Source organism: Empidonax traillii, unplaced genomic scaffold, assembly GCF_003031625.1.
Source record: "Empidonax traillii isolate 1590-97213 ecotype Southwest subspecies unplaced genomic scaffold, ASM303162v1 scaffold700:size438121, whole genome shotgun sequence".
In the NCBI taxonomy this organism is placed as follows: domain Eukaryota; kingdom Metazoa; phylum Chordata; class Aves; order Passeriformes; family Tyrannidae; genus Empidonax; species Empidonax traillii.
In genome coordinates, this window is record NW_020955893.1 from 19,494 (window position 1) to 46,622 (window position 27,129).

At 65.3% G+C, this 27,129-nt stretch overlaps 1 protein-coding gene across 4 annotated transcripts; it reads right to left on the reverse strand.

The window, feature by feature from the left end:
• Nucleotides 1-1,656: 1,656 nt before the first annotated feature.
• On the reverse strand, nt 1,657-25,418 carry DLGAP3 (DLG associated protein 3). 4 transcript variants are annotated; one of them, XM_027900029.1, is made up of 12 exons: nt 25,352-25,418; nt 10,752-10,835; nt 7,061-8,141; nt 5,920-6,122; nt 5,370-5,436; nt 5,018-5,252; nt 4,197-4,537; nt 4,004-4,089; nt 2,868-3,292; nt 2,510-2,601; nt 2,169-2,312; nt 1,657-1,941 (listed from the first exon to the last, which is right to left on the reverse strand). In XM_027900029.1, exons 3-12 carry the CDS (start codon nt 8,081-8,083, stop codon nt 1,723-1,725), a joined length of 2,835 nt encoding a protein of 944 aa, XP_027755830.1. In that variant the 5' UTR covers nt 8,084-8,141; nt 10,752-10,835; nt 25,352-25,418; the 3' UTR covers nt 1,657-1,722. The 4 variants fall into 4 exon arrangements, with proteins under 4 accessions (XP_027755830.1, XP_027755827.1, XP_027755828.1 ...); XM_027900026.1 differs by having other exon boundaries at nt 5,370-5,484; XM_027900027.1 differs by lacking the exon at nt 25,352-25,418 and adding an exon at nt 20,448-20,662 and having other exon boundaries at nt 5,370-5,484.
• Nucleotides 25,419-27,129: the final 1,711 nt, after the last annotated feature.

The following is a 27,129-nucleotide window of genomic DNA, read 5'->3' on the forward strand; positions in this document are numbered from 1 at the left end:
AAAGGGAGCCACGTGTCACGGTCACTGCACGGCGCTGGCCGGGCCGGGGGGCCCTTCCCAGGCACATCCCTAAATCCGGGGTGCAGGGGGAGCAGGGTGGGGAAAGGCTTTGGGTGGCTGAGTGGGCGCTGCTGTCACGGAGGTGTTTAGCACCGAGGGACCCCAGCCAGGCGTCCTGCTGCTTGGCCCCGGCCCCCCCAGCTGCCTCCGGCCCCACCGCCCTGCCCGAGGGCCTGGGGGAGGTTTGGCCCTGGGTTTCGGGAGCTACCTGGAACCCACCGGCCCTGCCTCGGGGGTGGCTGGTGATGCTGCGTGGGGCTGCTGGCATGGCGAGGGACACGGGTGGGGTCCTTCCCCCTTCTGCCACCAAATGGGACACTGGGGGGCACAGGATGCTTGGAGAAGGCCTGGGAATGGGGATAAGGACAGGGATGGGGCAGATGCAGCTTCGTGCCCCACCACACTGCTCTGCCCTGCAGGGGACCACTGGGGGCTCCCCCCGCCCTGTTCCAGGCCCTGTGCACAGCGATGGAGGAGATTGGGAGCAGCCCCATCCCGGGGTGTCCCTTGGCCCCGGGGGGCACCAGGTACATGACAGCCCCATCTTGGGTTGTCCCATCCTGCAGGGCACCGGGAGCTCGGGGAGAAGGAGTGACCCGCCAGGGGGATCTCTAGCAGCCCCACACTCAAGGGGCAGCTGCTGGCCATGTCCACGCTCCCGTCCCAGCCAGTGGTGCCAAACCCAGCCGTGGTCCCTGGCACCGCAGGTAGGAACAGGCTGCAGGCAGGTGTCCCACTGCTACCGCTTCGCCCACACACCGGGGAAGGGTCTCCCACCTGCAGAGAGGCACAGGGGGACTGTGTTCCCTGTCCCTGGCTACTGCCACGCTGCAGAGGTGCTCCCAGACTCCAGGATGGCAGGAGGGAAGGCGGGACAGATGAGGGATGGGCTGAGGGGAAGGAGGGCTGAGCGGGACGGGGAGAAGCGCGTGGCGATGCTCCGTGCGAGGGAAGCAGGGTGGCTCGCCGTGACCGGGGGTCTCTGCTGCGCTGGTCCGTCCCACCAGGCAGGACACAGCGCTGGTCACGTGTAGTTTCTGGTTTATTCCTTGGGTTATATTTATATATGTATATAGGGGAGGGAGCCCTGGGTCCCCGCCACACCTGAGCCGCAGGCGGGGGGAGCAGCGAGGGGACCTCTTTGTCCCTGCCGTGCCCCAGCAGGGCTGGGCAGCAGGGCTGGGGGGCTCTGGCCGAGCAGGGGCTGGGGGTCCATCCCTGCCGCACACCGGGGGATTGCACTGAGTACAGAGAGGCGGGGGGGGCCTGCCTGCAGCCCCCTCCCCTCCAGCCCAGCGGGGTCGGGCACTGAGGGTCACCTCTCTTTGGGTGGGGATGCAGAGGGGGGTGTGCAGAAGGGCTGGGGAGTGGGAAGGGGACAGAGAGCTGGGACACAGCCCCAGGGAGGGCAGAGGGAGGGAGAGAGCCCCGGACCCCAGGAGAGGCTGGCAGGGGCATGCGGGCGGGCGGGGCGGGGGGCAAGGGGACGGGGCAGAACCGGGCTTGCGTTCACCCGCCGTCGGATCCACGAAAGGTCTAAGATAGAAAAGAGAGAAGCTGTGAGCGGGGCCAAGAGCTGCCCCAGGGTGTGTCCCCGCGGCCCCCCATCACAGTGAGCTACGGCCGCGCCGTGCAGTCCGGGTAGAAAAGCGGAGGCTGCGGTCACAGCCGGGTCTGTGCCTCGGGGATGTAGATCTCGATGCTGTCCGCGCTCTCGGTGGCCGAGCTCTGGCGGAAGGACGCGGCCCTCTTGGCTGCCAGGAGCCGCTTGCGGGCCTCCTGCCGCTGCCGGTCCACCGAGTCCAGGGAGCGCTCCTTCACCGGGTGCACCTTGGAGCGCGGCGGCTTCTTTGGTATCGGGGGAGGCACCTTCTTCTCCTCCTGCGCAGACAACACGGGCTTCAGGCTGGCACCTGCCAGGACTGGGCATCCCCAGCAGGCCTGGCACAGCCAGTGCCAGTGCACAGCAGTGCCGTGGGTGCCAAGGCCGTGGTGAGGGGCCCCACAGACCCTCCCAAGTTGCACCCAAGTTGCAAGGCAGGACTGCAAGGAGGAGGAGGGAGGGAGAAGCGACGGGGTGGGTGCCAGTGGCAGAGCCCTGCCCTTACCTTGGGCTCCACAATCTTCCACCCGTTGGCCTTGAGCTGCTGGAGCTCTGCGAACTTCATGCTGACGTCCTCAATGGAGAGCTGCAGGAGGTCCCAGAATCCGGCCAGGTCTTGGAAGGTGGGCACAGGGAATGCGTTGGGATCCTGTGGAGACAGAGGGACATAGTCTCATCCACGTCCACCTGTGGGACATCAAGGCTGGCTGTGTGGCCATCCCATCCCCTAGTGCTGGGAGGAGCTCTCTGTCCATCTCTCCTCCATGGTGGTACAAAATCTGTTTTCCACTGAATGAGATCCCCCACCCTCCACGGCTGACCCCCAGCACCACTGCCCACACTCACCATGTTCTGCTGGCAGAGGCGGTAGAACTGCTGCACCTTCTGGGACATGAGGAGCTGGGCACTGCCCACCGCGCTCCGGATCTTCTCCAGGACTGGGGGGGAGAGCAGACACTCAGCACTCCCAGGGGGCACAGAGACTCTCCCCTGTGCACTGGGGTAGTGGGACAGCACCAGCAGCTCAGACCCCTCCAACCCATGCCATGTCTCCTCCCTCCTCCAGACCCCTCTAGCCCCAGAGGGTTTCCCCACGTGTCCTGCCCTCACCCAACCTCTTCATCCATGGCAGGGGAGATGTGACTGTGCTCCCCAGCTCTACAGAACCCCCAGTCCCTCTCAGTCCTGCAGCCCCCTGACTCACTCTCCTCGGGCAGGTCATAGTCCTCTGCCTCCCTCTCCATCTGCTGGCACCAGCCCTCCATCTTCTCCACCTCCGCCTGCAGCAGTTTGATGAACCACTCTCCGTCGCGGTGGCAGGGGGAGGCGCGGCCGGAGTCGGGGAGGCTGCGGGAGCCCTGCTCGATCCAGGCGTCCCGCCGGGGCACCTCCACCGTGTCGTACTGCAGCTGGTAATCCTCCCGGTACGCCCACTGCCCCTGCGTGTGCACCGTCTTGTACACGGCGTACTGCCGGCCCGACTCGGGCTCCGAGGAGTGCCGCTGGAACGGCCGCCCGAACTGCAGGGCCTTGTCCTCGGTGGCCACGGCCAGGCCGGTGAAGCCCTCCAGCTCCAGGTCCGCCTGCACGCCCGCCGTCACGCTGTTGGAGCGCTTGAAGCGCGCCCGCCTGCGGAGAGCGACACTGGGTGGGGACCCTCACGGCCATGGGGGACCCTCACGGCCACAGGGGATGTCCCTGCTGTCCCATTTTCCCCCCTGGGTACTGTGGTGGGCAGGAGCAGGGTGAGGGATGCCCACAGGCAGGATGGGGCTGGGGATGCCTGTCTGGATCCCGGAGCACTCGAGGGCCCCTGGGGACAACCTGGAGCAGCTGCAACCCGCCAGTCCCTCATCTCCCCTGCTCTTAGCCCGTTTCCATGGCTACCGGCGCTGGACCGAGGATGGAGAGGAGCCTGCACGGGCTGCGTGGGCACGATGCCTGAGCTCCGCTCCCGCAGGCCATGCAGGTCCTGGCACACCTGGCATTCCTACCCCGGCCAAAATGTCATGGTTAGCTGCAGAAACGCCCAAAGGTTCATCTGCACCTGGCCCAGGCTCAAAACCCACGGCCGAGCCCTAAAGAGGAGACCTGGCACAAGGTGGGAACAGGGCAGACCCTTCCCTGGGCAGCAGCGAGGGCAAAGGGGAGGGCAGATTCTGTCTCAGATGGGGGCAGCTGGGATGGGAACAGTGCTGAGGTCTGAGGTCTCAGCCAGGGGAGAGAGGGAAAAGATGTTGTGGGGCAGTGGTGGTATGTGGAGCTCAGGGAGCCCCTGGCGACCCAGTGCCCCTGTGCAGTGAGTGTGGCAGGTCTCAGCCCAGTCCAGCCATGCGGTACCTTTTGTCCTCCTCCACCTGCACCCCGATGGAGTGGAACTCCCTCTGGCTCCGGCTCTCCGTGTCCGAGTCGGAGACGGCCTCAACCTGGCGAGGGGCAGAGGGAGAGCGCTGGAGGGCAGCCCCGGGCGCAGCAGCGAGGCTCAGCATCGCCCACGCCCCTCGAGCAGCCCACGGGGAGGAGCGGAGCCCACCTGCACGCCGATGGACGGGCGCCACTTCCGCTGCCTCGCCAAGCTCCGCAGCTCCTCCCGGCCGGGAATGGCCTTGATGATGAGGGTGGAGGGCTTGGGAGCGGCGCGGGGCTGCACCGGGGGCAGGTCCAGGGCCACGGCCGTCACCTTGGAGCTCTCCAGGCTCTCGGCAGAGTTGCAGCGGGCCGTGGCGTCTTTGGACCAGGCGGGGCCGCGGGAAACTTCGCTGGGCAGGTAACTCTCGTGGGTGGACTCGGTGCTGCTCTGCGCCGTGACAGAGATGAGGGGTTTGGCTTTGGTTCCTGGAGGGATGGGAGGTGGAGCTTTTCTGTAACTGAAGGCTGTTGTGGGAGAGGCGCAGGATGAAAAGGCACGTGAAAACACAGACACTTGCTCATTTTCCGCCACAAACAGGGGCCCCGGGGAATGGTGCCCACCTCCTCCCACCGCACAGGGCTCTCGGCCCCACAGGGTTTGCCCCTCAGCTGGCTGAGATCCAGGCTGGAGCTCAGAGGGGCTGTTTGGCCACTTTTTGGGATCAGAAACCACCCCAGACCCATGCTGGCCACACTGCTGCAGCATCCCAGAGGTGGGAACAGAAATGGAGGGAAGGAGGGGATGGTAAATGGGTGCTGGGGACACTGAGCAGCCCCCTGACTGGGACCAAGCCACGAGCAGGATGCTCACGCCCTGTGCCATGGGCTGCAGGGGACCAGGGAGCGGGGGGGCAGCAGCAGCCCTTGGCAGGTGCCCAGGTAAGCAGGCGGGGAGATGTGGGGGTCCCTCACATGGCCGAGCCCACACCACCCCCCGGGACTCACAAGTGCTGGGCTTCAGGATGCTGCTGGTGATGGGCGGCCCGGGGGGGGCCGACATGGAGAAGAGCGAGAGGCATTCGTCATCCTGGGAGCATCCCGCCTGGATGGCCCGCAGGTAGCTGTGGCTCCGCATGCGGAAGCAGCCGGGCAGGTCCAGCGCCTCCACGGCCTGCGACTCCACCTCGCCGAAAACCGACTCGCACACGGCCTCAAACTGGTGGTTGAGCTCGTCGTTGATCTGGGGAGAGCGGCAGGTGAGGCTGGGGGTGGCGAGCCGGGGCAGGAGGTGCTCAGAGGGGCATCCACCACCCTGCTGCCCCATCCTGCCCCGCGGCACCCGCGCCACGGGACCTACCTGGCCGGTGGTGAAGGAGCGCCCGTAGCTCTGTCCCCGCGGGAGCATTCGCGGTGGCGTGCAGCAGCTGGGACAGTTACAGATATATGAATCAGAATAGTGCCTACTTGCAAACCTAATGAGAGACAGTGGGAATAGAAGGGATGGCACCAAAAGCAAGATGTTCCAGCAGAGCACTTGGAAACGCAGCTGCAGAGATGCTCCCGCCGGCCACCGCTGCTGTCCCCGCTCCTACCTGCCCCAAAAACTGTCACCCAGTGAGCCCAGAGCGCATCCCAGCCATCCCCCTTTCAACATGCCTCTTCTCCCCACACTCTGCACGTGGCTGCAGCAGCAGGCCCCCCTCCGAATGCCAGCACAGCCGTGTCCCCCACAGTGCCCTGACAGCGCAGACAGGGCTCAGTGTTGCCACACTGGGGAGCGTGGCCGTGAGCGGGGACGGTGCCGTGAGCAGGGATGATGATGCCACTCATCCTCCCGGGGAGCCCCAGCCTGTGGCCCTGCTGCTGCCCGCAGTGCTGGGACGGGGCTGGGAGGCGACAGCCCTTACTTGGTCCTGGCCTGGTCGGCGCTGGAGGAGCGGCGGTAGCTGTCTCGCCGCGTGGCCGCCCTGGGCAGCACTTTGGCGCTGATGTCGGAGTCAGCGCTGTCCTCGTCGCCCATGGCCTTGATGTAGCTGCCGCTGCGCATCCGCCGGCACGGGATCTCCCCGTCCTTGCCCGCTGGGTACCCGCTCCACTCGTCCTGTGGCACCTGGAGCAGGAGGCGAGCGTGGGAGGAGGCGGTGGCCGGGGTCCCGCAGGCGGGACACAGAGCCGAGCCACGTGCCAGCCCACGCCCATCCCAAATCCAGCACATGTGCCCAGCTCCTGTGCCCTCCCCACACACCCCAGCGCTGCAGGGACAGACCCCGGGGGCTCTGACCCCCTGGTAAGGCCCCTAAATCCAGGAGAGGTGATCCCTCCTGAGAGCCACAGCTCCCCGTTCCCAAAACGCGAGGCAGCGCCGCAGCTCCCACCTCACGGCCCCTCTGGCGGGAGCGTCTGGGCCAAATCCCACCCATGCCAGCGCAGCGCCCGCCTGACGTAGCAGGCACCAGTCCCGCCACGTGAGCTGACGCCAGCACCACCAGCACCACGGGGTCCTTACCGGGCTGTGACAGGGGGACGGTGTCCCCCGGGGCGGGCAGGGAGGGTGGTGGGGCCGTCACCCTGCCCCGGTGCCCCCGCTGCCAGCAGAGATGGGCCCCGGCCACCCCCACCCCCAGCCCACACGGCATTGCTGCTCCCTGTCTCCTTCCCCCGGGAAAGGGAGACAAGAGTTAATTAGTTTTTAATTGGAAGGGGGGTGACCTAGAAGGGTGACAAGGCAGGCGGTGGCACTCAGCCAGGCGCACAGGCAAGATAAAAGCCATGAGGAGCGAGTGGGTGCAGGGTTGCTGGTGGCCCCAAGCTGACAGAGCTGGTCTGACCCCAAATCCAGCTTGCACGGGGCAGGAGGCAGCACAATGGGCTTCGAGGGGACAGCGGGGACCGGCGCAGGACCCTGGGGGACGGGACACAGGCGCCGGGGACACGGAGCAGAGCTGGAGCATCCCCGCAGCATCCCGAGCTTCTGGATGGAGGGTCCCAGCCCCAGCTCGCCCCAAGGCACCATCAGCCACAGTCCCCTCACCCTGCCTGGCCCCTCACCTGCAGGTACTGGTATGCTCGGTCTTTGGCCTTTGCTTCCTGAAGCATCAAGGTCTTCTCGGTGCCACCAGCGCTGGGATAGGCTTCCCGGGCCTGGCTGACGGTCATGGTGTGCCAGGCGCTCCTCTTGAGCGTCTGGCCGTCCAGAGACATGGACATGCCGGCGCAGGCCAGGCATTTTCCTTCCCCGCCGCCCTTTAGACTCTTCAAGGTCAAGTCTCTGAAGGCACTTTCGGGAGCGTCCACGCAGTACTGGGTGCCCTGGTCGGCGGCGTGCCGGCCAGACACCATGTAGCTGCTGTCGCTGTCCAGGTTGTCGTCGGAGCTCCACCAGCCCAGCATCTTGGACCGGTGCCGGGAGTCCACCTTGCGGTCCTTGCTCTTGCTGCGCTTGCCGTGGCGGGACTGGTGGTGGTGGTGGTGATGGTGGTGGTGGTGGTGGTGGTGGTAGCCGTCCCCGCGGCCGTCCATCTTGGCGCCGTTGTAGTCCCGCTTGGCCGGCGCCTCCAGGGAGTGGGACTTGGCGAAGAGCTTCTGGACGGAGTGGACGAGGTGGCGGATGCGGCTGGGGCTCTCGCTGCGGGGCTCGGCGCCGCCGGCCCGCGGGTACTGCAGCGTGTGGAAGCCGTCGTGGTGCAGCGGCAGCTGCTTCTCGAACTGGTCCAGCAGCGTGGGGGGCAGGCGGTTGATCTTGCTGGCGGGGTGGGCGGTCGCCATGCATTCGTCGCAGGAGTCGTAGGGCTGCTGCGCGTGGTGCATCCTCGGGAAGGTGCTGCTGGCGCTGGCGGAGGGCGGCTCGCTCAGGGGCCCGCCCGGGCACTCGCTGGCCGCGCCGGGGCTCCGCGCCGGGCAGTAGGGATGCTCCAGGGAACACGGCTCGCTGGGGCTGAGCAGGTAGGGCGGCCGGCCCTCGGGGCCGTGCGGGATGTAGTCGGCGGGACGCTCGCAGTCCTCGGGGATGCAGCGGCAGCGGTGGCCGGAGGAGGGCTGTGTCTGGCTACGCTCCCCATGGTAGCCCTTCATGGTGTCAGCATCCTGCCCGTAGCCTCGGCATCCTGCAGGGATGGCCCTGCAGGCTCATCTGTGGGGACAGGGACAGGCACAGCGTGAAGCTCCCCTCGGCACCTCACCACCAGCAAAACATCGGGGCTGGCCCAAAGGAATGAACTGAGGGGACTGGGAAGCTCCCAGGGTGGGATTCGGCCCTGGCTGAGCCTCTGTGAAGTGCCAGAAGGGGGGACACGGTGCTGGGGCTCGGCACCCAAGCACCCCCATCTCAGCTGCTTGGAGGGGACAGGGGTAAGGAGCAGGCACTGCCGGCAGCGATGCAGGCAGCAGGGCCTGCAGACGGTGAGGAAGGACACGCTGCCATCAGCATATCCTTGTTTTCTTCTCCAACACCAAATATTATGAAGTGTTTCTCCATTAGGAAAAGGGTTCTGGCTGAGTTTTTCAGCCGCTGCGATTCACAGCCCCGCTAATGAGCTGCCGCGGGGCGGGGGGGGGGCCGCGCTCTGATGGCTCCATCCAGCCCTTCCTCCCCTCGTGGAGCACCCAAATGGAGACCCACAACCCTGACCCCCCCTGCCTGCCACACCCCCGGGCAGGGGGCCAGCAGCAGAGGTAGCTGTGCTGTGTGTGGGGCAGCCCCACACTGAAACAGGAGGAGGGATGGCATCGAGCCAGGCTGAGCCCGTGCCAGCCGCCGGAGCCGCCTGCACCCATGGAGGTTTGTGTTCCTTACGGTCCCTCAAAGGCTCTGCCTTTGGTTTGACTGTAAATGAGGAAATTACTTATTCTCCAGAGCATCTCGGCTAATTAACAGGCATCGTTAGTGCTCTTGTTATCATATTTGGGCAGGGTGCTGTGGGCAGCACGTCTCCGAGACTGGCTGCGGGGCAAGGTGACTGTGGGACGTTCCCTGCAGCACATGGGGTGTGTTGGACCACAGGGACTGGAAATGAGGGACACTGGGAGGGTCAGGGCAGTGTGGGAGGGGGTTGTGTGCCCTGAGGAGCCCCGGAGGACAGAGCAGCTGAGGGTCCCCAGCGGGTGTGGGGATGAACAATGATGGCACGTTGGCCGTGAAGGGCAGACAGGGCCCTACTAAGCCACTGCCACCACCTTCCTTCCCAGCTCCGGGGCTGGATGCTCCATCCTGCACCGCTCCCCACCCTCACCATTGTGCTCCTGCTCTAACGAGGCTCCCTAATTGCTGTGTCTGAAGGGAAGGAGGCTGCAGCTACTATAGAAGAGGCCTCCCCCCTCCCGGGAGAGCTGCTGCGAGGAGCGGGAGCAGCAGGGTGGGATGGAGCTGCCTCCCTGCCCGGGGGGATCCAGCAGCAAGATGGACGGATGGACAGACAGACAGACAGACAGACAGACAGGCTCCCAGCCCGGCCCTGCCTCCGCCAGCTGAGCTATCATCTCCCGCTCGGGGAGGGAACTCTCAGCTGATCCAAATATTGCTGCTGCAGCGGGAAGAAGGAGTCAAAATATCCGCGGAGCCCGTCACCACGAGCCTGCCGGGCTTTTGTGCTCGGCAGGTGCAGGAATTCAGCAGCGCCGGAACCCGCCGGAGAGGCAGCGCCGCCGCTCCCCCGCAGCTGCCGAGCCATGGCAGCAGATGGGGCCGTGCCACGGCGAGGGATGCACTTCCCGGCTCACCAGAGCCATGCCAGCACCTGTGTCCTGCCCAGTGGGCACCCTGAGGGTGGGGAAGGGCTCAGGAGAGATCCTGAGGGGCTCAGCACAGCCTGGGATCCTCGTCCCTATGTCCCAGCGGGGATGGCCACACACACAGGATGGGAGAAGATGCTGAGCCTGCTCCTCTGCTCTGTGCCAGGTGGGCACTGTGGGCAGGAGGCTGGCACATGGAGCTGGGGGAGCTGGACTGAGCTTGGCTCATGGGCTGAGGGCTGAGAGCTGGAGCCATGTCCCACCAAAGGCCGTTCCACTGCTCAGCCCTTGGGATAGAAGGATTTGTGCCACCAAACCACAGACTCAAATCAGGGGGGGAAAAACCCAGCCCGGCTGAATTTTGTGCCATTTAACACCGGGGTAATTACCACCAGTGGGAACCTACCGCCCACACAATTATGTGTTAGGATAAACTGGAAGAGCATAATTACCATTACAAATAACTCACTCCTTGCCTTTATTGCTTCCAGAGCCTCGAGAAACTCCCACCGGCCACTCCTCATTGCCACCCTCCCTCTGAAATGTCTCCCTGCCCGAGGGTCAGCACAGGGAGGAGAGGGACTTGTAGTCCCCTGTGCTCTGAGCCACCCCAAAATTCATCCCCCTGCTTAATTTCCCATAGGAGCACTTGGCAGAGGCGGTTCCACTTCCCAGCATCCGCCCCATGAGATCCCTGCCTTGGAGACAGCTCCGTGCCAAGGCCCAGGGCTGTGGGGATTCAGGGCAGCCCCAGCAGGAGCCTGAGCTTCCCTGGGACCCTGTGTCACCCAGGCTCTGTCCAGCTCTGGGAGCACCAGTGGGGAGGTGACAGGACAGCAAATCCCCGGCACCATTGCCTGACGCAGGGCAAGAAGGGGTTTGCCAAGATTTCCGGGGCAAACCCCGAGAGCTGGGGTTGATGGCCCCACACTCGGGGGGTCCTGGCCCCCCTGCCCTTCCCAAGCAGCCCCTGGCAGGGGCAGCAGGTGGGGGGTCGTGGCCCGTCACTCACCGCCCGGCGCTCAGGGGGATGCTGTCCTCATGGCCCCGGCCGGCAGCGGCTCCTCCACGCTGGGTGTCCCGGGGGCAGCAGGCTCTGCGGGAGGAACACGAGGGGGATGAAGCCCAGGGAGGAAGAGCCGGGATGTCCCTCCCCAGGACCAGCCTGACCCACCTCCCTGTGTGTTCTTTATCGGCCCAGCCTTCCCTCCTCCCCCGAGGCCGCCCCACACCAGCGCCGCCTGCACCAGCGGTGACAGGGACAGCTCTGCACGGCCACGGCCACGTGTTTCACCCAGTTTAGCCCAAAAACCATCCCCAGCCCCATCCTGTTATGCAATTCCCTGCCAGCGGGTGCCCGAGCCGGCCCAGCGGCCACCTCGCCATCGACTTTGATTTGCTCCAGATCCAGCCTCACATTCCACAAAGCCTCCTCCCGCCGCCCCGGCCTTCCAGCGTCAGCAAAGGGACTTTTTTCCCAGCCTCCAGCCCAGGAGAGGTGCGAGCTCGGCCCGTTCTGCTCGGTAAATTAGCGCCAGGTTCTGCCAGCACAGGTCCTGCTGGGGACCTTTGTGGCTTGGGATGAAAGCAGGAGAGAACAAACACGCAGCTTGAGCGCCCGGCACCACGAGCTGGAGACTGGGAAAAAAAAAAAAATAAAATAAAGTGCTTTTCCCACTTAGGGGCTGAACAAATTTGATCTACGGTCGTCGGAAGAAAATAAATATGGAATACCGCCAGGTCGCTTTCCACCGCGCTTTTAATCTATTTACTCTTTCCCAATTCATTGTAAGTGAGCAGGATTGTGGAAAGCAAACATTTTATTTTATTACTAATTGCTCTGTTATTTTATGAGGCTGAATTAGTAAAATTTACTCAGCCTGGAGGAAAAGAAAAGTGGGGCTTAGTAAGAGATCAGCTAATTTAGCACAGAAAGGGGAAAGGAAAGGGGAAGGGGGAAGGGGAAGGGAAAAGAGAAAAGAAGAAAGGGAAAGAGGAAAGGAGTGTGAGCAAGATGCAAATGTCACAGCAAACGTGCTCGATGCAGTCAGGAAATCAAACCCAGTTACTGTTAATAAAAGCAAACAGAGTGGCTGCAGGCGGGCACTGCCCACAGAGGGCTCTGAGGGGCAGGATCCAACTGGGCACTGCTGGAAAAAAGGGATGAGGCAAGATTTTTAAAAAGTCATGAAAGACAAACAGCAGCTGAAGAATTGCCAGTGTGAGGGGAGGCAGAAGTGTTTACCGTGGCCTCTGAGAAGGGCTGGCAGCACTGTGCTGCCCAGCACCCCGACAGAGCTGGGGGCTCTGGCACCCCGAGTCAGGGCATCTCCTCTGGCTCAGCCCTGCCCTGGCACATCCCTCCTCACTGAGCACAGCTGCTTCCCAGCACCAAACCCGAACCCACGGTGCCCCAGGGCTCCAGCCCGGTGTGGCCGCCCCATTCGGCACGTTGGGAGGCCGAGGACAGGCCGTTCGACGGGCCGGGCACGTTATTAAGCACATGATTAATTTTGGCACCAGCCCCAGCTGCCTGACAGCTCCTTCTCAGGGCTGGGAGAGCGAGCGCGAGAGGTGCTGCCTCTGCTGATGCAGCGGTTGGTGGGATGAGAAATCCTGCAATGCAGCACTGCTTCTTAATGAGCCATTTGTCTTTGAGTCTTCTTCACTCATTACCATGCCGGGAGAGGGATGGGAGTTGCCCCAAGTCCCCATCTGAGCAATTACTCGTGGAGCAGAGCGAGGAAATACGGCCACGGCGTGCCCAGCTGTCAGGGATCCCAACCCAGGCACTGGGACTCCCCAGCACAACACCAGTGCCTCTGGCTGCTGCCACCACGGGGGGAGCAGGACCCCCCTGCCCTGCACAGCACACACAGCCCAGAGCCACCCAGCTGGACACCCTGGTCCCCAGAGCCCCTGGGACAGGAGCCACGCTGCTGTGACAGGGGGTGTGAGGGAGCCGGAGCATCCTGGAGCTGGCAAGGCAAAGGCAGCAGAAGTTGGCTGAGAAGGAAAGAGGTGGCACAGGGAATGGGCCATGGCAGCGTCCCTGTGTGGGTGCAGGCAGGGAGGGGTGAGATGCCCCACGGCACAGGCACCTCCAGCCCCCTCAGTCCCACAGGGATGCTCATCCTGCCCACGGGAGCCAGGACACGGCACACAGGGAGCCAGAGGTGGGACCCCATGGCCAGAGCAGCAGCAGAGCAGCTGACTGAGTCAGAAAACCACACTGGAGGGACCCCCAGGCCAGGAGGGGCCCTGGGGACCCCCGGCCATGCCAGCTGGCACAGGGTTCGTGGGCGCTGCGCCGCACGGATGAGCACCATCACCGGTGATGCCCACGGACAGCTCCCCTCCCATGGACACACTCGACAGCTGCCCACACTGCCTGGGGCAGCAGCAGCTGGCACGGTGCTCTGGTGCCCTCCAGGGCTGGGTGGAAAGAGGGGACGTGCAGGTGACCCCGGGGAGCCTGGCAGGACGGGGAGCCCAACAGCCTGGTGCTCACCTGCAGCAAAGGGAAGGGACAAACAGGGACACCCTCCAAAGCCTCTTTGGTGAGCTGGGGGCAGCACGGCCTTAGCGCTGAGTGTGACAGTGGTGACAATCTCTGGCCGTCCCCTGCCCATCCCTGCTGAGCCCCCAGGGTGGGCTGGCCCTTCCCTCCCCAGTCTGCACCCCCCCAGGCCGTGCCAGGGCTCTCAGCTGCTGCCAGCACTGCTCCTCATCCTGCTCTCCCCAGCACGTGGTGCCTTCCTCTCCAACCTCAAATAACACCCATCCCAACCGGTTCCCTTCACAGCACCATCCCATCCCATGGTTCTTCCCGCAGCGAGGCTGCAGGAGCCGGGGTTTCCAGGAACAGCCAGGAAGCGGTGGCAGCCCTGTGGCATCCAGGGTGCTCCGGGCCATCAGTCCCATTCCCAGGCTGAATCCCCTGGGGCCAGGGCTGGGATGAGCACAGCCAGCCCGAGGTGTGGCACAGCCCAGCTCGCCAGTGAGCAGAGGACCCAAACTGCCGCCTTAATGGATGGGCTTAATTTGCAAAGCTGATGAAAACCTAAATATTTAAATACATAATTCTGCACAAATGCTCTTAGCGCGGGGATGGAGCGAGGCGGGGGGGCGCGGCTGGCGGGTGAGGACATGGCAGGGATTGGGACACTCTGGCAGGACCACGTGGATCACCTGGGCACTGGCACCCCCATCACACACAACCTCAGCCCTGCAGGCTGCAGCACCCACGGAGCAGGTGCCGTGGGCTGCCCTACGAGGGGTGCTCTGCCTCAGGCATCCCAGTCCTTCTCCACCATCAGAAGTGTCCCATGGGGAGACGTGGGGATGAGGGAGCGTGGTCCAAGCCTGGGAGCTGTGAAGGGCAGCAGGATGGGCCCCCGTGGAGATTACACCACCGACATTCCTGCTACAACAGCTTAGAGATAAAAGAGATTTGCAGGATTTACCAGCAATACAAATGGAATACTTAATTTTAGCTGCAGGGGAGGAGTGGGGGCTCGACCTGGGGGCATGTGGAGGTGGGCCCGGGGCTGTCCTGCCTTTGGGGAGGCATTCCCAGCTCTTGGGAGAAAACTGATTCCAGGGCTGTCCCTGGGGGCTGGGGGGGCCAGGCTGCGCCATGGCAGTGGGACGGGGGTGCCCAACCTGCCCCTAATCCCACCAGCCCCTCTCCTGCCCTGCGCAACCTCTGCCAGCACGTGGGAGCTCCTGCAGGATCATCCCTGGATGAGCCACGTGTGTGGCCCCAGTGCCAGGGATGCTTTGGGGGGACTCAGGAGGGGCCCTGGCCCCGCACACCGTCCATGGGCCAGCCCTGAGCCGATGTGGGGCTTCCTCACCGTGCTCCCCTCTGCCCTGACAAGTGTGTCCCCAGCAAGGCTGTTCCTGGGCAGGGATGTGCCTGGCTGAGGCCATTTGCCAGCCAGGGGAGGGACTGTGCAGGGAAAGGGGCTGGAGGCAGCAGGGGCCAGCCCCGAGCCCAGCATGGGGGTCCCCACAGTGTCCCTGGGCCAGGTGCCCGTCCTGCCTCACCACTGGCGCAGGTGCCGCTGCGGGGCGGGCTGGGGGAGGATGGCAGAAGATGAATGAGGGAGTCGGGAGGCTAATGGCATTGTCTGGAAAGTAGGTCGTGTGCTGAGCAAAAAGATATTTATATCAAAGCTCGTTCCCCCGCAGAAGCTCCCGAGCCGGGTGCAGGCAGCACCACGAGCCCGTGGCCACGGCCCTGGCACCCCATGACTCCCCACATCCTCACGGCACCCCCTGCCCAGCCCCACACCCAGCTCTGCCACCCTGGGCACTCGCTGGCCCCGGGACTGCCCCGCTCAAGGGGTGGCAATGCCAGAGGTAATGTTACCCCAGCGGAACGGGAGCCACGGCAGCTCTTTGCCTTTTGCTGACCTGGCTGCAGGTGCCGGCTGGCACCGGGTTATTTTTATTTTAATGCAACCCTTGCCAAGGTGTGATAGTGCCCTGGATGCTCCTGAGATGGGCACAGTCAGCCCAGGATGCCCATGGCAGGTCCTGCTCAGCCCAGCCTGGTGTCAGCTGTGGCACCATGGCCCCTCTCCCTGCAACCAGCCCTGGCCACGTTCCTCACATCCTGCGTCACTCCTGTCCTGGGCTTCAGCCACAGCTCAGCCCTGTTGCAAAGCTCAGCCACCTCCTTCCCTGCTGGGAGGAGACCTGTGCTCCAGGCCCCCTCCCTCACACCTCCAGCCTTCCCAGAAAAGCCAAGGGATCATCCCAGTGAGCCCAGACGGAGCCAAGAGGTTTTGACCCCTCTGGCCGTGCTGCCCCAATGGCTGCAGACACAACCCAGCCACCCAGCCCCGCTCTCCTGTCCCCATCCCTGTCCCCATCCCCATCCCACACCTGGCAGCCTGGGATCTGGCACGGGAGCAGGTTCATTTCCCGTCATAGCTGTGCCGGCTGAATTTACAGCCTCGCTCCAAGTTATTAATAATAATGGCCTCGCTCTTAAGTAGGGCTTTTCATCTGCCTCGCAGCCCTTTCCAGAGGACGTCTGCAGCATTATCACCATTTTATTCTCGTTTCAGTGGGCACAAGAGTGAGATGGAGAAGGGGCAGCCGTGCCAGGCAGCCAGGCGGGGGTGTGGAGTGCATGGTCCCATGGGGAGCACAGCCACGAGCCCTCCCTTGGGAGGCTGGAATGCCGAGGCCCAGCGGAGGCTCCTGCCGGCCATGCCGTGGTGATTTACACCGGCAGCCAGCCCAGGCCCTGCCGCACGGATAAATCCACTCCAGGCAGCAATAAACCAGCGTCACCGCATCGGTAATCCCAGCGCTCCCACCGCTGGGAGAGATCCAGGGGCAACGCGCCTGTGCCGATAAATCCCGGTTCTGTGTCAGCAGGGAGGTCCCCAGGGGGGGTGTGGGGGGGGTAAATTCCCAGCAGAGCCGTGGCCGGAGGGGTGGGTGCCACTAGAAACCCACGAGAGGGTGCCAAGGGAGACCCAGGCACAGCACACCAGGCTGGGGATGGATCCAGCACATGGGATTGCAGCAGCCACGTGGGACCGGGGACATCCCCGAAACGCCCCCCACGTGTCCCCCCGTGGTGCCCACCCGCCCCGGGCACCTCCGGTGTCTCCCTGCCGTGTGCCGCAGCGGGGCTCGATGGGCAGATTTATTCCCCTGTAAAAGAGCTTTGATCCGAAGTTATTTTTTGTTTACTAGCAACAAGGTATTGTAAATACATCTTTGCCAATAATTATAGAGTCTGGGCGCACACCTTAATCTCCATAAAATATCAGATGCTACAATTTGCCTGATTTAATGAGATCGGAGGCTGATAAGCCGCTGAGGTAAGCTGTAAACCTGGGGGGGAGGAGGCAAATGATTGCAAATGTGCTAAACCACCCTCGCCCTCCTCCTCCTCCTCCTCCTGCTGCTGCTGCCACGTGCCCAGCCCGGGAGCGTGTGCCCAGAGCCGTAGCCCCCTGCCCAGCTCCCGGGGTGGGCCCGGGCTGTGCCGCAGCAGCTTCACGCAGGGATGGGCATTTAGGGCAAACGGAGCTTTTTATACAATTTACCTCATTAAAACTCCAGGAGCCGAGCGCGGCACCGGGCTGTGGCCGGGGGCTGTGCCTCGGCACACTCTGCGCCCCGTGGGCCCCGTGCCATGCTGGGGGGGGTCAGCACAGCCCCGGTGCCAGGCTGTGGCACAGGCAGGTCCATGTGCTGGCTGTGGGCACAGCCGTGTGCCGGCAGAGGGGCGAGAACGGGGTCCCAGGGGGTGTGGTGGCACGGCCGGGCTGCCCGGGCAGGTGTGCACGCTGATGGATGCACACGTGTCCATGCGTGTCCACGCGTGTCCACGCGTGTCCATATGTGCACAGCCCTGCCTGGCATCACCAACCGTGCCAAGAACAAGCCGGGGTGGGGGGCTCGTGCTGGAGGGGGCATGAAGGGGCTGCACAGCCAAGGCCACCCCCCTGCGTGTGTACAGCCGTGCTCTCGCCGCGTCCCTCCCTGCACACAGGGTTCTGGGGGGGTCCCAGGTGCCCGGGGTGGGGGTCCCCCTCCTGCAGGGATGGGGGGGGGGCCCTGCTTGGAAAGCAGGAGGCTCCTCCCGGTAACGAGCAGCACCGTTTCCACAGCAACCTTAAAGGCCCACAGCTGATGCCTCACTAACGGCCTGGCTGGTGCCGTTCCTGGGGGACACCGAGCCCGTCCCCCTGCCCATCACCCCGACCTGGGGCCACAGCACCCTGTCCCCCCACCCACCAGCCCTCAATCCATCTCCCCCAGTTGGTGCCTGGGCTCACCCACAGCCCTCCTTCTGCACTGAGACTCCCAAAAAACCACAGGCCCTTTGCACCAAGAGTGACAGGACCCCCCCAAACCACCCCTGTTCCCACCTGGACGATGCAAGGAGCTGGCGGTGACCTACAAACGTCAGGCTGACGGGTTAATTAATTTCCCTCTTCCTCAGGCCGCTATCAGATGGAATCAGACGTCACCTGAGACTGTTAATTGGGCTAATTATTCCAGTTTCAGATTTTAAATAATTAGTTACTGTTGACTCCAGTCTGACTTCCGCAGTTTTCTAAAAAGGTCAGACAGTTCCCGGCTCCCAAAACCCCAGAGATGGGGTGGAGGGGCTGAGCCAGGGGCCAAGTGCACCGAGACCCCTGTGCCAGCTGGGGACACTGGGGACAGCACAGTCCCCACCGGTGCCATGGTGGGAACATGCCTGGTGCTCACACTGAGCTGGAAGGAGAGGGACGTCCTCTGCCTCCATGGCAAGGGAGGGAAATCAGGAGAGAGAAGGGCAGATGGAAGCTCAGGGTGAAGGGAAGGGGTTGGGAAGGAGCCCCTTCCTCCCTCCCTACCCCAAGAGGGCGACACCTGCCTCAGGCTGAGCTCCCTGGACAGACAGAGCCACAGCACCCCCCAGCAACCCCCTGGGTACCTCATCCCTCCTGGTTTGACTCTCGGGGGGGAATCTCAGCCTGGTGTTTTCGGCACGTGTGATTTTCCCACAGGGTCTCCCAGCTGTTGGGCACCGAGACACAGTTCTGGGGACAGGGCAGGAGCGTGGGCACACAGGAGGCACCTGCCCTGCCAAGGGTGAGGTGGCCAAAGCCAGACCTTGGTGCCCGTGGGCTCCCCACAGGGACCACCCACCAGCCGCCCGGGGCATGGCAGAGAGGAACAAGCCGGGCAAAGGGACAAGCAGAACCAGCTCATCCCCAGGCTCATCCCCTCAGGAACGCCACGCTTCCTCCCAGCCTCATTCCCGCTATTAATAGCCTTCACTAGCCTCCTCGGGAGCCATTTGCATATTTGATTGCAACTCCGGGGCGGGGCAGGGCCCTTCAATCAGCCGCTCCCGCAGTCTCATTTGCATGGGTTGACATTTTGTTCTGGGAGCAGTGACACCGGCACTGGGGGATTGAGGTGGGCACGGTGTCCCCAGCCAGCGGTGCCACTCAGGGCACTTCACATCAGCCACCCTGCGCCCACCCAGGAGCGCCGAGCAGGGCTGGCAGCCCCTCTTTGGCTGTCCCGAACCCGGCAGGGCCTGATGGAGCCTCGGTGGCCAGTGTGCCCCCGAGCTTTGGTGGCCCGTGTCCCCAGGTGCCCTGCTGTGCCCTGCCCCTCTCTCCAACCCGACTCCCGTCCAACCTGCCCGTCGGGACGATCAGCAGCGCCCGGTGGCGGGCAGGGTGTGCCCAGCCCGGCAGGCAGGGGTGGGGTGGCGGGCACGCCTGGGGGGTGGCAGGGCGTGGGGGACAGGGCGTGGGGTGACGGGCACAGCCGAGGGTGGCTGCCCTGTCTGGAGCTGCCGCACATCAAAGGCCGAGGGCAGGGCGGGGGCACCCCCAGCCCCAGCGCGCCCGTGGGCACCCCACGGAGGGACGGGGATCGGTACACGCGGCAGTGCCCGTTGTGCCGTTCGGACTCAGCGTGGGGACGAGGGGACATCGGCGGGGGATCAGCACCGCGGACAGTGCCAGTGGCACCATGGCCAGCGCCACCACGGCCAGCGCCACCACGGCCAGCGCCACCACTGCCACCATCATGCCACCATCGTTGTCACTATCGCCACCACTGCCACGGCATCGCCGCCACCGTGGCCACCACTGTCACTGCTACCGCTGCCACCGTGGCCACCACGACTACCACTGCCTCCCACAGCCTGGAAATGTGTGCCACAGACGGCCACCCTGCGGCCCCACCAGCAGCCCCACTCGCAGCCCCAGGCCAAGGATGCCCCAGACAGCAGCAGGAGGAGCAGGGCGGCTCCAGGGCCCCGGGCAGGCACAGCCGGGAGCTGAGTCCTGGGACGGCCTCACTTCCCCCCGGCTCTTGGTGTCGCTTGGCAGGAAAAAACAACCCGGGGAGAGGCCTGGGTTGGACCCTGAGGATGACAGGGATGGGGAGAGGGCTCTGCTGCTTCCCTCCCTCCTGCCTCAGTTTCCCCTCCCAGAAAACACGCCGGAGAACACAGGCTTGTGTCGTGGAGGGACAGGATGGTGGGGGAAACCGCGGGGAGGTACAGAGGGACCCAACTGCCACTGTGACTGTGCCAAGGAGCAAACTGAAGACAGGCAGGGCTCGAAGCACAGATGTCGGCACCGGCTGTGCCGCTCCTCGGCAGCGGGGCCGTCTGGCAGGCGGAGCCGGGGCTCCCCGGCTCCCTCCAGGGGCCGGCACAGACACTCGGGGGGACCCCGTCCCTCGCACATGTGGAGCTGCAGCACTGCCCTGCTCCCCACGCCCCCAGTGAGCAACCCCCACCCTCAGCACACCCCCCCCAATGCACACAGCCCCCGGCCCCAACCCCAGTGCACCCCCACCCACCGCACACAGCCCCTGGCCCAGCAGGCACAGCCCCCCAGGCCAGCTCTGCAGGGAAGAGGAGCAGAGACCTCGGGGCTGGGAGCTCCCCATCCCGGCTGGGTGAGCTCCCCGGCTGTGCCGAGGCTTGCCTGGGCGAGGGCTGGCCGGGAGCCACACATCAGGGAGGAGGACTCGGCCGGGAAAGGGTTAGAGCTGCGGGCTGCCCGGGGGCTCCCGCTCTGCCCGGGCTGGGGGGGATCTCCGAACCGGCACCGCTGGCCACAAATCGGGGCTCTCCCGAGAGTGGGGCTCTGCAAGGCACGGACCCTCCTGCAGGGGCCAGGCCCGCTCCCCTCCCACCCACCGCCCCACTCACCCGGCCGCCGCTGCTAAGCCATGAAGTTGCCGGCCTGGGCTGGGCGGGAGCCGGGGGACGGACGCGGCACAGCGGTTGGATTCCCTCCGCTCCTGCGAAATCCCTGCGGGCTGCCCATGCCGCGGCCAGGCCGCTCGGCGAGGCCGGAGGCGTCCCCCGGGGTCACGGCCACCCACGGCAGCGGCGGCGGCCACGCTCCCTGCGCCGGCACCGGCACCTTCCAGCCGGCGAGAGGCGGTGGCGGAGCCGTCGCCCCCGCGCGCTGGGGACACACCCACGCGCGCTCCCCGGCGCGCTCGGCCACCCCCGCGCACCGACAGCACCCCCGGGAAGGGGCTGCCCACGCCGGCAGCGCCGCACGCCCACGCACCGCCCCGCACGCACCGCCCCGCTGCATCACCCGTGCCGGCGGGCGGGCACGCAGCCCCGCGCGGCCGGACGGACACACGGACACGCAGCCAAGCCCCACACATGGACGGCGCACGGACACGCAGCCCTGCACGCCGAGGGATGGACGGTCACACAGCCCGGCTCACCCGATGGACATGCAGCCCCGCGTGCCTGGATGGACACACGGACACACAGCCCTGCACACCCAGATGGACACACGGCCCTGAACACCCAGATGGACACACAGCCCTGAACAATCAGATGGACACACGGCCCTGAACAATCAGATGGACACACAGCCACGTGCCCCCGGCTGCTCTGGCACCGTGGCAGAGCTGTGCACCCACCCCCCCGCTGCTCCCACCCACAGCATCCCACGCACCCCCCCACGCACTCCTCTGCACCCACAGGCACTCACGTGCAGCCCTCACCCTTGTCAGCTCCCCACACACTCACACCCACGGGCACCTGCTGTGGTTCCCCCACCGTGTGACTGTCCCCAACGTCCCCTGACCCAGAGAGGGCCCAAGGGAGCCCGAGGCAAATGCGTGTTGTGGCACAAAACATGAAACACAGAGACCATCCCTCAGCTTAGCTGCGCTGGTGGCACCGACAGCACCACCCCGGGGTGCATCAACCACCACAGGGTCTCACCTCAACCTCCCAGCTGGGGACACCAACCACAGCAGGGACAGCCACCCCCAGGACACACAGCATCTCCCCAGTAACAACCAGGTCACTGCTCCCAAACCAAGTGGCCCAGGACCCCCAGTGCCACCACAGCTCCTCCAGCCCCTTGGGGAGACAAGGGGTTCCCAGGGCCAAGGCCACAGTGCCAGGGATGGGACACTGACAGTGCCATCACACCAGGATGGGACATGGCACCCAACATGCCATCACCCCCCACACCCACGGACAGGCTGTTCTCCCACTCCGCTCTGCCCACCGAAAACTTCAGCTGATTCCCAGCCCAAATGGCTCCCAGCCCTGCAGCAGGAGAGGCCGGGGGGGCAGCGAGGCCCCATCACTGCTCTCTGCCTGGAGCTGCCGGTTTAAGGCCAACCAGACTCCCGGTGAAACGCTGAGCGCTGGCAACCACGCCGCAAACATCTGCTCTTCCAACGGCATCGTGATTCACAGGCTATTAATTGGGGCTTGGCAGCGCTGGGAACTGTTTGCATCCCCTGGCTTCGCTCAGAGCCACAACTCGCTGCCGCCGAGGTCTGGGTGCCGGGGACGGAGCCAAACCCGGCAACGCATCGGCCGCAGTGGAGCCGCCCCGGGTCCGACCACGGGGCACAGTGCCCAGCTCCCGCACCAGCCCCACAGACACCCGGGAGCGGGGCAGGGCGAGCCCCAGGAGCACAGCAGCAGTGCCTGGGGCTTGGCAGGAGCTGCCAGAGCTGCCGGCACAGCCCCTCTGCCCGCCGGACCCCGGTGGCAGCGGGCAGGCTGCCTGCTTCGGCATGGTGGGCTGGTGGGCCCTGGTGATGCTCTGCATCCTGTGTCCAGACACCACTGGGGTTTCCACAGGGTCTCCCAGCTGCCTCCACACATGGCATGGAGAGGTCATTCCCCCAGGCACCGGCTTCGAGTGGAGACATGGAGCAGACCCTGCTCGGGAAGCACCAGACAAAGACTGCGAGGAGCCTCCAACGACAGCCAAGAGGAATCTGAATTCAGAAGCTGATTAGAAACCATGTCATGGCTTCTTCCCGCTCCAGCATTTGGGGAGGAGTGAGCTGGGGGCCGATGTGGAAAATCTAATTAGGATTGAGGGCAGGTTGCAGAGGCGCTGACACGGGCACTGCGGGGGCACAGCCGCTCACGGGAGGGGGACACCGGGTGCTGCAGAACCCCCAGCCCCGTGGAAATGGGGAAAGTACAAATTAATTCTCGTTAGTCTGATGGGCGCTCGCTCCACTGGCACGTGCCGTGGCAGTGGGCAGAGAGCAGCCCGGCCTCCCCACGGCTCGGCTCACATGCCATGCTGCCCTGGCCCTCTCTGTTCCCCTCTGGGTGACACCCTGGGGATGAGCTGCTGGGCAGGGCAGAGGGAGCAGAAGGGGCTCAATCCTGCTCAGTTTGGATGAGGTGAGCGTGGAGCACCGAGCTCAGCCTGCCCCTTCCACAGCCCCCTGTGCTGCTGCTCGTAGATGGACTGGGCATCACAGGGCCACGGAGACGGCCACGCTGTGGAGGCCACTTTGTCAGCACAGGCTTTACACCCAGTTCTCGGGGATGGCAAAGCCCCCAGGCTGCACTGAAAGGGCCCTGCACGGGGTCCACAGCACCGGGTACCGCTCTGCACACCCCCCTCCCCTCGCCTTCCCCCAGCACCTGCCGTGCCCTGTGCCACCTTCACCACCTTCACCGCGGGGATGTCCTGCCCCCTGCAAGGAGGGCAGCTGATCCCCCCACCCAGCCCATCCTCGGGGGGTCCCCTGGGACGCGTCCGGCCGCGCCCCCCGCCCGCCCTGCCAGTCCCCCGCTGCTGGCACGTCTCCCTGCTATTCTTAGCTCTCCAGCGCTGCGCCCTCGCGGCAGTGGCACCGTATATTACTATTATCGCTGGCTGCCAACGTCTTGGAGCAGCAGCCAGGCCCGTGATGGGGCTTCCACACCCCTGGTGACCTGTGATTCGGTCCCTGCCGGGCTCTGGTCTTCAACAGGCTATTTCGGGAAATCCAATTTGATGGGCAGAAGGAGCACGAGCCACACGTTCAGCCCCTGCGCCGGATCCAGGCTCCTCACGTCACCACTCGGAGCCAGATTTTAGCTTCACCCGTCATGGCAGCAAGGGCCAAGAGTCACCTTTGGCTCCAGATCCAAATTTCTGGCTGGGTGGGATCCAGGATTTTGGATCAGCTTGTTGGAGAGATGCGAGCGGCTGCAAAACCTGGATCTGGAGCCCCAGCCCCCACAGCAGCAGCAGCAGCACCTGGGCACGAGGCCTGATCCTGCCCCCGTGAGTGGGCAGAGCTGGGGAGACACACAGCAGCACAGCCACCAGCCACCTGCACGGGCTCTGTGTCCCGCAGGGCCTGGCGTGGCTCTGCCTTCGAGCTGTGGGGAGGCCGAAGGAAGGGCCCCCACCAGGGACCCCCAGCCTGGGCTGCCCAACACTCTCTGTTCCTCTTATGCCTTGCCCAGGCTCCGGGGAAAGCTCAGCACCAACTCACCCAGGCTGGATGGGGACACCACAGTTGTGTCACCCTATTCCCTGCCACAGGAATGCCCAGAGCTGGTTCTGGTGCCCAGGCTCGGTGGCATAACAGTGCCCAAGGCAGGCCCAAACACGGCTCATGCCTGTGCCCCCTTTCGTCACTGCTCTCACCACCCCCACAGCCAAGAGGGGCCCCTCTGGCTCAGATGCTCCACGGTCACTTTGATGGCTATTTTTGCATCCCCAGCCCTGCCGGCGCTGGAATAAGGCTTTGAAAGGGCTGACATGCTCCTTCCAGACGTGCCCATCTCCCCCTGGCCTTCCCCCTGCTCCATCCGTGCTGGAGGGCCGGGGGCAGTGGATGCACACGTGGGGACAGGAGGAGCACGGGGTGAGGAACTGAGATAGACAAAGACCGACATCCATTTCCTGGAGCAGAATCTGAGCTGCTGGCTGGATCCTGCCCCGACTTACACCGAGGGAGGCCACCTGCTCCCGGGGACAGCCAGCACACGCCAGCCCAGCTCTATCCCCTCCTGCCCGGGGACCCACCGTGGGCAGCACAGCCCTGCGCCCCCGAGGGAGGTGACACGCGGGGCTGGATGTCACGGGATGGAGAGAGACCAGCGGTCCCAGTGCCAACTTGCTCTGCAGGTTTGGCACAGGATGGAGGGACCAGACCGGCTCCTCCAACAAAACCCAACCATCCAGGGGAAGGAAGGCGCCGGGAGGAGGGAGATCCCAAAGCCTGGCCCCCGGAGCTCTCCCTGCCCGCCAGGCTGGGTTGGACCATGGCGCCTGGATGCGCGGTGATGGCACCGCTCGGCTCCTGCCCCGCGCCAGCTCCCACCACCCGGCCGGGCACGGCCCTGGCACCCAGCACCGCCCCCCGGCAGGATGGGGAAGGGGAGCCCACCGGGCTGGGGAGGGGTCCTGGGCCTGCCCCGAGCCCCCTGCTGTGGGAGAGCGCAGGATGGCTACCGTCGCCTTTCAGGGAGAAGCTGGAGGGGCTGTGGGCTGTGGCCCCTTCCCCAAAGCCTCGGGCAGCAGGAGGTGGGGATGCCCGCCCCCCTTCTCCCGCACCCACCGGGGGATCCTGGCCGAGCTCAGCACCGCGGTACCGGCAAAACCTTCCCGGCCATCCCCCGTCTACCCCCCGGCTCCATCCCGAGCCATCCCCCCGGTTCTCCCGGGAAATCCTCTCTGCGGGGCTAGATGGGTCCGCAGGCGACACGTCGCGTCCACGCGGGACCGGTCCCGCCCTGCCCCGGAGCCCCGCAGGGGAGAGCCCCCCTCCCACACCGGGCACCGCAGCCCCCCGGGACCGGGGCGGCCCCGCCGCTCTTACCCCGCTCCCGCCGCCTACATCCTCCGGCGGCTCCCGGGCGGCTCCCCGACGGCCCGGCGCGGCCGCCCCCGGCCCGGCTGGTCCCGGCCCGGCTCGGTTGGGCTCGGCTGGTCCCGGCTCGGCCCGGGCCGGCGCCCCGCGGGCGGCAGCATGCGAGTGGCGGCGGCCCCGCAGTGCAGCGCGGGCGGGCGCGGAGCGGCGGGAGCGGAGCGGGGCGGCCGCGGCAGCGCCAAGACACGGCGGTGGATTTTCCCCGGGAGCCAGAGCGGGCGGCGGCGGCGGCGCAAAATGGCTCCGGTGCGGCTCTGCCGCCGCCTCCCGGCGCCCCCGGGACCCCCGGGGGGAGGGAGCGGGGGGAGCCGCGCGTGGGGCCGGGAAGCTGCGGCCGGAGGGGCGTGCGGGGTGGGCTCTGCCCCGCGGAGACGGGCTGGCACCGGGACAGGAGGAACCCACCCTTGGGCATCCCCTGGGGCACCCCACGGCACTGAAACAGGGGGGACCCACCCGCGGGCATCCCCTGGGGCGTCCCGGGAAAGCAGGGAAAGCCGGGGACTGTCACCCACCCCTACCCGTGGCCACAAAACCTGCCTGGGAGGGGATGGGGTGCTGGGACAGCCTTGGGGTGTCGGGATATCCCTGGGGTGCTGTGATAGCCTCAGGTGTCAGGACAGCCCCAGGGTGCCAGGATAGCCCTGAGGGCCAAGATAGCCCTGGGGTAGCAGGACAACCTCGGGGTGCCAGCATAGCCCCAGGGAGCTGGGCCAGCCCTGGGCAGGGTGCAGCCCTGGGGGCCCAGCCTTCCCCCAGCAGACCGGGGGCCGCCTGCCCGCCAACCCCCTGGCACCACACCCTGTAATTTGATAATAATTATAATAATAATAATTACGGCGTGCGTGGGCTGGCAGTGCAGGAACAATAACCTGGGTAACGCCTTGCTGCGCGGCGGCAGGAGCAGCGCGGTGGCACATGCCCTACCCTGCTGCCATGCTGGCCCTGGAACCCCCTGGCACCTCGTGTGGGACCCCCTGCCCAGCGTGTGGGGTGACAAGGCCCAGGCACGCGCCCTGCACGGGTTTTTGGGCAGTCGTGTCCATGTCCCAGTGCTGTGGTCCTTGGCCAGGCTGGCCACATCCCCAGGCCCTGAACAGGACCCCCTGCCAGCCCCAGAGCTTGGCCAGCCCCCATTCCTGGCGTGCAAAGAGCCCCCCACAAGTCCTGCTGCCCCTCCAGTCACAAACCCCCCAGGCCCTGCAGCACCCTGCACTGCTGACACGGCTGCTTCTGCTGCACATGGGGAGCAGAGCTCTGCCCCCTCCCTCAGCAGTTACATAAAAGGATTAAAATTTAATATCAACTTCAAAAGGGGAAGAACAGGGTGGTCGAAGGCATCTGGCCCGGGTGCAGAGCAGAGGCACCCTGGGACATGTCCCAGCTCTGCTGAGAAGCAGCACTGCAGCACACGGAGAGCTGCTCCATCCACCCTGCCCGTGGGGCCAGAGAGGAGTGCCCGGGCACCACGGGCACCACAGACACCCCGTGAGCCCACCCGGGTTAACTGGGCTGTGCTCTGCCTGGGTCATGATGATGCACGATACTCATGGGGGTCTGGCCTTGCCCCACACCTCCACCTCCCCCTGGCAACTAAGTGGCCCTTAATAACCCAGCACCCAAAGGCACAGCGTCACCCACCCATCCCACTGCCCGCTGCCACACTGCCTGTCCCGTGCCAGCAGGGCAGCTCATCTCCTCCTGCCTGGTGCCTCACGCTCCCTTCCTTC